Source organism: Colletotrichum graminicola (genome assembly GCF_000149035.1).
Source record: "Colletotrichum graminicola M1.001 genomic scaffold supercont1.45, whole genome shotgun sequence".
Classification (NCBI taxonomy): domain Eukaryota; kingdom Fungi; phylum Ascomycota; class Sordariomycetes; order Glomerellales; family Glomerellaceae; genus Colletotrichum; species Colletotrichum graminicola.
Genome location: NW_007361049.1, coordinates 113,176 through 125,468, shown reverse-complemented (window position 1 = coordinate 125,468; position 12,293 = coordinate 113,176). Strand labels below are relative to the sequence as shown.

Here is a 12,293-nt window from a genome sequence, read left to right as displayed (position 1 = left end):
GGCCTCATCTGCTACGGAACTCGCAGGGAAATACGCGTGTTGGGATGGATGTGCTTCCCTGCATAGTAACGCATATAACGTTGCAGTGGAGATTGTCGCACCTTCCTGAGACGGGTTGGAACAGCCATGATGAACGCCGCTTAGGTTTGGCTGTCGTCCAATGATTCCGTGCTCATTTTAACCGGTTTTGGTCAACGGTTTCCCCTCACGAGCCCTGGAAGTCCGTCACTGCGTGATGTGGTGCTCCCCTGGGCTGGATCGACCTGGTCTCTGCAGTTAGATGAGTTTCCCCATTCTCAAGACGAGAACGGTCCCGGAGACTGTTAAAAAGATTCCGGAGATCCTCGCGTTGGGCTTTATGCCCGTTCTTGTGAACTTTATGACTCTTTTACGACCTCACTCTCTCGTACACGCGCGCCATCATCGCTGCAGGCGTTACTGCTGCTTGCCGCCATGTCTTCGACCACGAACGTCGACCCGGCGCGTGCCAAGGAGAGCAACACTGAAATGATCCTGGCCGTGACGGGGTTTTTCCACGCGCTCGCTCTCCTCTTCGTCGGTCTCCGCACATATACACGCGTCCTCATCGTCAAGTCAATGGGCATCGACGACTACGTGATTATTATGTCTGCGGTATGGCGCCTTCTGTAGGCCAAAGCGTGATTCTCGTGCTGACTCTACAAGCTGTGTGCTCTTGGTGGAGGAATGGTCGTTTTTATCGTCCAATCGTTTTACGGCCTCGGCAAACACAAGGACACCATTAGCAAGGTAGATAATATCCTCTTCCTGAAAGTCGGGTTTTTCCAGTCCATCATTTCCGCCATCGCCGCGCTGGCACTCCTCAAGATATCTATTGCCATGTCTTTGCTTCGACTAAGCAAGAACAAATGGTATTCACGAGCCTTATGGGCACTGATCGGTAAGTCCATGAGCTTATAACGGTAGAGGCTGATGTCTTGCGTGAGGTTTGTTGACAAACGCCCAGCTTTTGTCATTCTGTATACGATCATGGCTTGGTTAAGCTTCTTCCTGTACTGCACACCAATGGAGGGTTATTGGGACAGGAGTTTGAAGCCCAAGTGCTACCCCCTCAAGTTGTTCATCAACTTTGCTCTTGTCAATACCTGTATGTAATAATTCTTGACTCCATAGCCGCCTGCCGTTATCTCTAACCAGAGAGTAGCTTTCAACATTTTCACTGATGTTTGCTTTGCTACTCTTCCCATCCCCATCATTTGGGTGCTGCAGATGAAGTTGCGCACCCGAATCTATCTAGTCGGTATTTTGAGTCTTGGCTATTTGTAAGTCAACTAGCTCGTCCCAATATTTTGGGGTTCTGGACTAATAAGCTATCAGAGCTGTTATTATGGGAATCGTCAAAGCTTTCTTCCAGATTGCCCAACCAAACAACAAAGACAGCACCTTGTAAGTCGTCAAAGAGAATACGAGAAGAGTACAGGCTGATAACAATGAAACAACAGCCTCCAAAGTATACAATTCTGGGGCTTGTAAGTACCACACCGGCTGAGGCCTTGCTGCAACGGCGTCAACTAACATTGCCGTTTCCCAGCCTCCAGCTAAATCTCGGCATCATCGCCGCTTGCGCGCCATCATTGAGGCCCCTCGTCGGCCGCGCCCTGAAGTTAAACTCGGGCCGCCTCTATAATAACGCCAACCTATACGAGAACCGATACCCGACTGGCCCAACCGGTAGAACTGTGATAATCACCGCGAGCGCCAAGAGACAGGGATATATGGAGCAGAGCAGCCAGAGCGCGCCAGAATTTGAGCTCGAAGAAGGGACGTTCTCGCAGAGCGCAGACACTCGTCGCCAGGAGAGCATCAGGGGCAAAAGCCGACTGGGAGCTGTGTCGGTGTACCGGAAGAACAGTCTGGAAGATAGGTCAGGGAGCGAGGAGATGATCCTAGACACGGACAGTAGGACTCCGGGGAGCAGGGGCATCATGAGGACGACGGAGGTACACATTGAACGCTAAAACGCAGAAGTCTTGAAAATCGAAGAGTCTGAACCCATGGCCGTGATGGCCGGGTAACACCAAGTTAGCTGTTGCATCATGTATGTCGGTGTAGGCCGCATGCAGACTTAAAACAGCGGGCTTTCCGGCATGGCTATGATGATTTGTCCTACCACGAGTCGCTAATCCTTCCTAGGGCCTGGCCGACTTCAGTCAGCCCTACTGTACCGACTCCGATGCGGTGTAATTCATTCCCTGCCCCTTTCATTGGCGTTGGTGCCTGGTGGTGCTTAAGCGCCGGCATTTGAGCTCAGCTCCCGGACATATCATTTTCAATTTTATCCCAGCTCGGTTCCATCACTCAACCTGTCTTACGTGTACGAACATTCGACCAAATTCACTGCCTCATTGGGATGGAGTTTCATCGACATCTACCCATTGTTTACCTCAATACTGGCCTCAAGGCTCGAGCTTGTTGAAAAGGCGAAACACGAAGAGGATAATAGCTACTACATCATATGACGGTACCCAGCGTTTCTGAAAGCAGGGGCATTCGAGCCTGTGAGCCAACGACGCCGGGTCTCAGCTCTCTTGATACCCTAGTCCTTATCCTGACTGGCGTCGACAAGATGGCGTCCCTCGGCTGAGAGCCAACAGCGCTATTACACAAGCTAGCGGCACTCATTGGTCCCAGTTTCACGGGACGACATGCAAGAGACATGGCCCAAGAGAGGTCAAGCGGCCTCCCTGACAGCCATCGTGGCTAGAACACCGGAAAACGGCGAACCATCTTTTCACTGTGATGTGATGGCTCCGGCATTCTCTGGCTGTTGTCCGGATGTCTCAGAACGACTGCAGCCCCGAGGTTTGTGGCGTCTGGTTCTTGGGCTAGCGAGTAGAAGGAAACTAGTCGCACGACGGATATAGACAGGAGGCTTGTCATGCCTGCGCCTCAAAAGATGAACGCTCCCCTGACCACGGAGAGGTAGAGGATATTTTGAGCCTGAGCCTGGCGATCTTCTTGGCTGTATCCATAACGACTGTTGGAGAGCACAGCATCCGGACTACTATTGGGTATGCCTTGATCCAGAACGGCGGAAAAGATGCACCAACCACCCCCGGCTGACCAGTCCACCTTTGAGTCGCGGGCGCAGTACAACTTGCAGGCCACGGCCGACGACGACGATGAGGATGAACACTACGAGTTGGAGAAGATCCCTCCCCCGATCCCAGAAAGACCAAACTACCGACCGAAACCGCTACAATGGCCCTTCATCGTTTGCGTCATTGTCATTCTGACTGTAATGATGGCTCTGGTGGTGTACGCTTGTGAGACGATGCCCAACTCCGACAGCACGGCGACCATCCTGCCTCGCCACGTCATACAACCACGACAACAGCCGAGCTCTGGGTCCTCGGTCGCGGAGCCATCGCCGTCTTCAAAGCCTGAACCGAAGGCGTTTAATTCTCAAGTCAGCGTCGTTTCTTCCGGCAACGGAGAGCTCTCCACAACGTCGGAGCAGAAGCAGCCTCCATCCTCATCATTGACTCAAGCGCAGCCTGCATCTAAAGCCAACACGCAGCAGGCTGCTTCGTCCCCGGACTCCGTAGTCATTCCTAACAAATCGACGTCGGCAATCATTTTATCGAGCAGCCCTGCTGAGAAAACAGGTACCCCGATCGCAACGGTAATATCGGAGCGAACTTCGGGCGCATCTTCTTCTCGGCCGTCAATTACAAGCAAGGTAGATGAGAAAACATCATATACAAGTACCGGGGTAACGAGCCAGGCTTCAATACCCATTCCATCTTCGGAGGGGTCAGAGAAACCGTCTTCGAGCGTTATCAATGGCTCGGATGCTTCGACCCAGTCCCTCATCACCGCCTCAGAGTCAGAGGATGTGAGGCAAATGAAGGGCTCCTCAGCATCTATATCCACAGTGTCCGGGGCGAGGAGTGCTGTGGTGTCCCCACCAGGCCTGACAGACCAGCGCAAGGCGCCGGGTACTGGAACTACCACCTTGTCCACAACTTCGACCCTGTCATCTACATCTATGAGCACCACGCGGAAGCCCACCAGCAGCGATGAGGTGATGTTGATAAGCAAGTCGACGTTCACCTCAACTCTGACGAGTAACGGTTCCACGGTCACGTACAGCACCAACTACACATCATTCGTGTCCTCGACGTTCACGACCCTCATCCCAACAACGTTCTCTGACGGGACCGGCACGTATCCAGCCACCCCAAGCGCAATCACCCGGACAACAACGAGAACAGAGGTGGGCACCAGCTTCATGACAACCATGAGCTTGCCTATGACCACAACCCGAGTCATTCCTATCAGCGATGGTCCTGCAGGCTCCTCCCTGACAACCACCCAAATGACGACCCGCATGGTAACCTCGGCCGTCGTGGTAACTCCAGGAACCGTCATCGAGGTAACGACCGAGTTTCCAGAGCAGACTCCGGGTGGTGATGAGGATGTGCCACTATCGACAGGCTTCTATACATCTGTCGTTGTCACTGCCATACCAACCACCATCGCTACCATAGCCACATCGACAGGGCCTGCCGTGGTGTATGTGTCAGTCGGGACCACGGAGATAACAATAGTGTCCACCATCAGTAGAGACTCCGGGGAACAGCAGAACGCTAACCCGACTCCAGTCACCCATGTCATCACCAGCGTCTTCGACCAAAAGATCGTGACAGTTGTTGAGACTGGTGCACCCCAAAGGCTCGTAGTCACCGACGGAGGTGTTTTTACTGCGGTGTTCACCCCTCCACCAGTGACTGTTGTGACGAGAAACGGCGGGCAGGAAGCTGAAATGGTCATCACAGTGACCCCGTCCCTGGACGTAGCGTTAGTCGCTGTCCCTACCATCATTTCGGGGAAAACCACACTCCTGGCGGTTGAATCTACGATTGGGGCATTCAGACCAGTATCGCTCACCCTCGTTTCTCAAGTGGGCGGCAGCACCAGCGTCTTTACGACTACCGATCCGCCGGAGACTGTCAGAACCGTGATCGACGGGAAGGAAACCACGATAGTGCGAACACCGGCCCCAAGGGAGTACACTTCGGTCGTTGGGGGGACGCCGACAACGGTTGAGGTCATCACCACGCCCACAGGCACCATGCCGATGTTATTTACTGTCATAACAACTATCGGTGGAAGCGTGAGCACCATCGTATCGACTCCGGTGCCGATAACTTTGGTTACGTCGATCTCGGGCAAGCTTAGCACAATCACCTCAACACCCCGCCCAACTACCCGCCTGTCAACGATAATGGCATCGACAGTGACATTCACTTCTGTCTCTAGCCCAACAATAACAGGCTCTGCCGAAAATATCATCACTAAAGTCGAGCGTGTTGGTTTCACTGGCGGAGACTACTTTGTCGGAAAGTTTCTTCCGGTTATCCTAGCCGTCACGATTACCATTCCACTGCGGATCATCGATCTCAACGCGAAGCTATACCAACCCTTCTTTGCAATGGCGCAGGAGGGGGGCGCGTTGGGAAAAAACAGTCTTACTCTCCAGTTTGATGGATGGGAGGGCTTTTTGACACCGTTCAAGGTCCTTATGCAGGGGCATCCGGTACCGTTCATCACGACATTGATGTTGTGGTCATCGGCCTTGCTGGTACCATTGGCTACCGAAGCAATCGGCATGAAGCTTCACGGGACGTGCAAAATCACCGCCATTGAAGGCTGTGGCATCCGGCTCGGCGTATCCACGTTATCTGCTCACGCACTCGTCGCCATGATTGTGTTCATCATCGCCCTACTCCTTGTGCTCCTCTATTTGCTACGCAACTGGGAGACAGGCCTCCACGCGAACCCCTGGAGTATTGCAGGGGTATCGTCACTAGCTAGGAACGCCAGCATCCGGTCACAGATAATCGACTTCAAGGCCAGCGAAAAGGCCATGACGGAGAAAAGATACATGCTTGGCTACTTCGAGAACGGCCAGGGCAAGGACGAGTACGGTATCATTTACTACGATGACTCCTCTCAGAACTTGCAGGCAGCTGGGTCCGGTGCACTGCCCAACGACGACGAGCTAGACGGAATAAATCAGCGCAACGTTGGAAACAAGCTCCACAAGCCTGTTCCGTTCATCGCGCTGACGTACTGGTGGCGATTGGGCTTCATCTTTTTCCTTGCTTCACTGTTCATCTTGGTCGTGTATTATCACGTTACACTCCAGGTTCGAAGTTCCTTTCAAGAAGCAACGGACAGTCAGTCTTGGGGTGTCCGATTCTTCCTCTCGGCATTAGGAGTCATTATAGTCTTTTGCTGGGAATCCATCTTCGTCAGTAAGTTTGTTCCTACACTGCCGTGGACAACGCAAGGTTCGTCGCTAACCAGGGAACTATTAGGCATCGCCATCATCAGTCCATACTACCACATGGAGCGCCAGTCGCAGCAGCCTGAGTCATCGATACTCCTGACCCGACCTACAAACAGCTTTTACGGAATCTACGCTGCTATCCTCGAAGGCAATGTTGTCCTTATGCTTGCGGCGTTCATGGCAATCTTAGCAGAGTTTCTTCCTATTCTACTCACCAACATTCCGTACAATCTTACACAGACACTTGCCACCCATAACATGTGTGCCGTCGCTAGCATCTCGATCCTGGCGCTTATGCTGGCGACACTTGTGGCCAGTCTGTTTACCAAGTGGCCTGACATGCCAGTTGACCCTCGTAGCATCGCGGGCGCCATGTACTACATCAATGAAAGCAGGATGTTGGAGGACTTCGAGGGTCTATCGAAATTGAGTTCCGATGACAGGGAGAAGAAGGTCAAAGAACTGGGCAGGAGATACTTCTATGGCGCCATTAGCGGGAAGGATGGGAGGCGCATGGCTGTTGATTCGATTGAGAGTGTTGAATGTACGGCATATACTGGTGTGCGTTGGCTTTTGCCACAAATTGAAGGGAACCAAGAGGAGGTTCATCACGAGTATGATGACGAGGAACGTTCATCTGAACATGAATTGGGGAGCCATGAGGCGGATCACGACACTGGGCATGAACGGGCGCAAAGGATGAATTATAGGGAGGTGGGACTGGTATGAGAACTCTCGGTACATATCGTAGCGATTTCGAATAAAAAAGATACTTGAAGATTATTGAAAAACAAATAGTTACATGATCTTATAGGTGTCAAAAATTGAAAAACGTATCCTTCTTCCAAGTCAACTAGCAGTGAATGACCGGGGCATTGCTGGCTAAGCCGCCGATAAGGAATGTTCCCAGCCATATGCCGGCCAGAACAGAGAGAAAGTACCCGACATTCATCGTCATGACAGCCAGCATCCTATAACATATTAGTACGTGGGAGGATAAGAAATTGGGGTGCCTGTCAACTCACAGCAGGTAACCAATACCCCCAACAATGACTTCGAATGTGGCCCTTGCCGCCGCGGGGCCAGCCCGCCACCCCTTCCATCCTTGAACGACGTCTGTCCTGACGACTACACCGGCTTTCCCGGCCTCGCCACTCTCTGCATCCTTGGCACTTTCGGTGACTTGGGTGGTGTGCGTGGTCGTATTCCTCGAGAGACGCTCCTCCAGTACGGGCTTAAGGGCAAGGAGTATGCGGAGAATGGAGCCGAGGATGATGAGGAAGATGCAGCTGCCGGCGTATTGGCCTTTGTTTCCTGGCATCCACGCGTCCGAGTAGAGCGGCGTTGTTACGGATTGGAAGAATGTCATGGTCATGTCAGCCATCGACATGGACATGCTGCTGCTCGACATGTCTCCCGAAGCTGCACCGGCTGAAGTTGCCATTGGCATCGCCATGGATGTCATGGTCGATCCGCCCATATTCATGTCCATCATTTTCTCGGCTGGTTGTTTGGCGTTTTCGTTTTCTTCTTCTGAGGGGCGTCGTGATTTATCTCGATGGCGGTGGTCTCGAGGTCTTGATATGTTGTCTTCGTGTTTGCGTGTCGCTGTGTTTGGGGAGGATATGAAGGGCTTCTCGTCCGTTTAATAAGTCGAGTATCCGGAAGTGAATGCGCATTTCAACAAAAACCAACCATGGCAACAAATATTAACGCGTTTCAGATACCTGACAAGAGCAAGTTTCTCCCCTCGGGCGGATACCACGGCACTAGGCGTCTGTTGTTGCAAACATTGTGGGACACAAGGGTCCCGAAATGCGCAAGTGACCCATCCTCCACGTGAAGCGCCTGCAAATCGGAAAGTGCTGGCCAATCCAAAAGGCTTGTTTTCGGGGTTATCTGTACTGAAACCATGTCTGGGTGACCATTGCTAATGGGGCAGGCATTTGGTGGTGCGTAGCATTGGGAATCGTAAATCTGCTCAAATCCGCTCAAAACCTCGACGGTCCCAGCGGGAGGACGCCTAAGCTCTTCACCGCAGTTAACAAGCAAGTCGGCAGATAACTTCCGTGTCGATGATTATTAGCTTGCTTCAGGACGGCAACGCATTCCCAGCTGAAGAACTACAAAGCTGCTGATGGTATTGAGCCGAATGCTCCAAGTCTCGCAACATTCATGGCAGGGAAAATGCCCTCGAGGGTTCATGATTCCTAACATTTCCCGTATCCAAGATTGCTTTGCTGTTTCGTTGTTCCAATGCCCCGTTCACTGTCCTAAAGAGCCTAATGTAGATAGTATGAGTGACAGGGCAGCGATCTCGGGGCCTGTCATTTTGCAAATCTTTCGGACCGCCTGGTATTCTTCGATTGTAAGCACATCACGGAGAATGAGGGATCTGTAGGGATATTGGCTTACGGGCCAGATCTGTGGTTTGTGGAGCGAGTCATGTTGCCGCGGAGGCATATAAACGTATACTGAAAGGCGGCAGCGGCTCAAAGGTTCGTCTCCATAGGGAACGCTTCTCGCGAGTAATTGCGTTGCACAATAGGGTCCTTATCAGTACCCATCATGGTTCATAAGCCGGATAGGACTGTAGGTCTCAAAGGTACCCCATATAACCCCTTCACCTTATATACCCTATTCGCCTCATAGCCCCTTTTCCGAGGCTATGAACCGTTTTAACTACTTATTCCTGGCCCCTATGGTGAGAAATTGAGAGTTGTGTTGTTAAGACTGACCCGTGATCAACTAACCAACAACCTCCCCGTCCCGTCACCAACCGCCTTGACTCTCGAACCAATTTCAAGCGGGTTTCCTTCGTAGAGTACAAAGTGGGATTCTCCGGAACCCTCTTTCAAACCTAGCATCCTGTGGATGTTGCTGCCAGCGAGGTCTAATGCGTCCCGTTCGGTGAGGCGCCCTTCGCTATTCCTGTATGCAACGCCCGCCAGTAACGATAGATCCCGGACAATCCAATCTTCTTCCAGACCGATGGCAGTGACAACTCCTGCCCGCGTGAGCACATCGATCGCCGTGCCATTGGTCAAAGGCGGGCCTGTAAGAGCCCTTCGCTGGTCCCACGACATCGCAAACGATTGCATCGGCGCCAGCACAACACCCACACCAGCGGCCGCCAGTGCATCGGCCACCAAGTGAGCCTCAGCTCCTCCGTTGATTACGAACCGAAGCTTGACCCCGACATTGGCGATCTGCGAGATTGCCTCTTCAACACCCGCCTTGATATTCAGCAAGGCCGCAATTATGTCCGCGCTATGTACTGTCACGGCGAGTGCCATGTCACCCTTGATGACCCTTTGAAGAAACGCAGCCTCGGAATGACTGTCCTCCACAGCCAGTTTCTCGTCGGCAACCGATGATGTGACCGCTTTGAGGAGTTTGTAACGCAGCTCTCCGACGGCAGCAGACATTGACGAAAGTCCGTCGATGCCGCGTTTGGCAGAGGAATCAAGCGTATAGTGCAAGGCGGCGTCGCGGGCAAGCACGGAGCCAGGGTCAAGAACGGATTGTGCACCAGTGAGGAATGCCGCGCTTGTGCCGTGATGCGTTCCGAGGGCGGAGAATTTGGGGGCCGATATGGCACGAGTGACTCCGTAGCGCCGAGCTACTCGAAGCTTCTCGGTATCGAGGGCGAGGCCGTCAATCCCACGGCTAAACCTACCTCCGTCCGCACCATTGTCCGTGTCTCGCTCGGTATCGATGGCGTTGAGCCCGATGGTCGAGCCAAAGGCAGTGAGTGGTGGCGCAAGGTACCCGTTCTTGATGGGAATCACTGCACCATCAGCAGTTGATGCTTTTTCCAGCTGGGCAGTGCAGCTTCCAGCACAAACGATCTTGCCGCCGGATATGGCTATATTGTATGTCCTACCGTCGCTTGCGAACCCATCAGGCTCGGCTTCGTGGAGGATTTTAGAGATACCCGTGAAAACAACGTCGTCTCTCGAGATAACTGTTTCCGCGACGATGCTGCCAAGACTTTCATCCGGCACGATGGCGCCTTGGAACGCCTTGTTGAGCTCGATAGGTTTCTCGTATTGGGCAGTTCCATCGATCCATACCTGGACTGGTGTGGCCCCAACGCTCAGTGGATCACTGTCCCAGACCACGACATCGGCATCAAAGCCTGTCTTTACCTTACCCAGGCGTTGGCCAAGCCCCAGCCTCTCAGCTGGCGCCGTTGTCACTGCTGCAAGTGCCGCGTGGTACGGCAAGCCGTACTTGTAGGCCTTTGTAGCTTCGAATACCACATGTTGCGCGTTGAGAACCGGGTTATCACTGACGTAGATCGGGGTGAGGCCTGCATCGTACAGATGCTTGCCCGCATACTCTGAGCCGAGTGCGGCTTCGGCCTTGTACCACATGTTATCAGCGAAGAGAGCCGATGCAGGCGGGCTATTGCCCCAAGCCCGTTTTAGAATCTGGATGTGACGTGTTAGCAGAATGAACTCAATTCTTTCCATCTTTTGAATCCATATGAATCTGGGCCAATCTGGTTGAGTTACCTCCGGGACCAAGTGCGTCTGATGAGCATGATGAAAGGCACGAATGGGAAATTTGAACTCGTTGCTATGGTCGACGAACGCCTCAAGGTCGGCAATGGTGTAGCAGTGAGCATGGACATGGACTTGGCCCCTGAGCACAGCGACCAATGCCTCCCACTTGAGCTCGTTGGACAGATATCCCTGAACGTTTTCCAGGCCCGTGGCTGCCGTACTGCACCAGTCGTCTTGCTCACGCACGATGTTGGCGGCATGCTCAAAGGCCTGGCGGAATTCCCAGCTTTCTCCTAGGCGGCTGTAAGGACCACGCTCGCCGGCTTTGCCATGGATCTGCTTGGAGTTTTCACCACAAGCCATCTTCATGTGACGCCAGGAACGGTCCGGATCGGCCAGCATGTCGATTACGCTCGTCTCGTTTCGTCCATCGGCGGTACCAATTGCGTGCTTGATTACGTAGGCTTCGCCCCCGATATTGTTGCTCGACCCTGGCAGTATCAACGATGTAGTCACGCCTCCGGACTTGATCACTTGGAGCTGATGATCTGTCGGCTGGATACCGTCAATTGACCGAACATAAGGTGTGATGTCTGCGGACAGCTCGCTGACGTCCTCGTTTCCGTGCAGTGTCGGCAACGAGTGCACCGCGGCATGGCTATGCATGTCGATGATACCACTGGTGAGCGGCCGTCCGGCGGCGTTGTAGACCAAGACATCGCTCGGAAGGGTAAACATCGGGATGTCTTTGGTGACACGTTTGATGAGGCCATGCTCAATGAACACATCGGCCTGGACCCATGTATAGCTTGCAGCGCCGTCGACTGGCTCCCCAACCCAGACGCTCGCGTTTCTGATGATGGTAGATCGGTGGCCATCTACATACCGAGAACTCCGTGCCCTGCCATAACCGGGCGGATCAACAGGCTTGTCGCGCAGCTTCCTGCATGTTGCAAGATCCTCCTCCAACTTTCCAACGGAGAGTCCGTGAGTCGTGAAGCCTGTCCCGGGTATCGCGGCCTTAGGGGTAAGCTGCCTCCACTGCGCGTAGACGATGAACGCGAGGCACAATAGCCCGAAAACGCGCAGTGTTCGCGATCTGCGGGGTAATAGTTGGAAAGCTGGTATCCGCACAGGGGGCAGGGCTTCTTCAGATGGGGTAGGGGTGTACGGGGGAAGGTCATCCTTCTTCACATGCGTAAGTCGGCCCATGACTCTGCTATCAGGTTCAACAGTCGAGAGTGAGATTGAAGCCGGGTTGTCTGGTTCAAAGCCGATGAGAAAAGACCGCAAAGCACCGAGTCCTCCCCCAGCATCTTCCGGACGATGTCCTTGTCTGCTCTCCCTTGTCTGGGAGCACTGAGGGGTTGCTGCTGATCAGGACAGGGGGTCCGAACAGGGCCGCGTTCGCCTAAAATGGTCCCGAAAAGCTAAATTTGAAGCTC

General features: G+C 53.3%; 4 protein-coding genes across 4 annotated transcripts; 2 read left to right on the top strand and 2 right to left on the bottom strand.

The window, feature by feature from the left end:
* Positions 1 to 453: 453 nt before the first annotated feature.
* GLRG_09092 (uncharacterized protein) lies at positions 454 to 1,997 on the top strand (the record flags this gene model as incomplete). The annotated part of the gene is made up of 7 exons (XM_008099777.1): positions 454 to 633; positions 685 to 919; positions 986 to 1,126; positions 1,184 to 1,301; positions 1,357 to 1,425; positions 1,482 to 1,508; positions 1,571 to 1,997. The coding sequence occupies 7 exons, from the start codon at positions 454 to 456 to the stop codon at positions 1,995 to 1,997; spliced, it is 1,197 nt and encodes a 398-aa protein (XP_008097968.1).
* A 1,082-nt stretch (positions 1,998 to 3,079) lies between these two features.
* Positions 3,080 to 7,040, top strand: GLRG_09091 (uncharacterized protein; the record flags this gene model as incomplete). The annotated part of the gene is made up of 3 exons (XM_008099776.1): positions 3,080 to 6,302; positions 6,366 to 6,898; positions 6,927 to 7,040. 3 exons carry the CDS (start codon positions 3,080 to 3,082, stop codon positions 7,038 to 7,040), a joined length of 3,870 nt encoding a protein of 1,289 aa, XP_008097967.1.
* A 150-nt stretch (positions 7,041 to 7,190) lies between these two features.
* Positions 7,191 to 7,832, bottom strand: GLRG_09090 (ctr copper transporter; the record flags this gene model as incomplete). Its single annotated transcript, XM_008099775.1, has 2 exons — positions 7,191 to 7,308; positions 7,363 to 7,832. 2 exons carry the CDS (start codon positions 7,830 to 7,832, stop codon positions 7,191 to 7,193), a joined length of 588 nt encoding a protein of 195 aa, XP_008097966.1.
* Positions 7,833 to 9,081: 1,249 nt separating this feature from the next.
* On the bottom strand, positions 9,082 to 12,060 carry GLRG_09089 (amidohydrolase; the record flags this gene model as incomplete). The annotated part of the gene is made up of 2 exons (XM_008099774.1): positions 9,082 to 10,773; positions 10,858 to 12,060. The coding sequence occupies 2 exons, from the start codon at positions 12,058 to 12,060 to the stop codon at positions 9,082 to 9,084; spliced, it is 2,895 nt and encodes a 964-aa protein (XP_008097965.1).
* Positions 12,061 to 12,293: the final 233 nt, after the last annotated feature.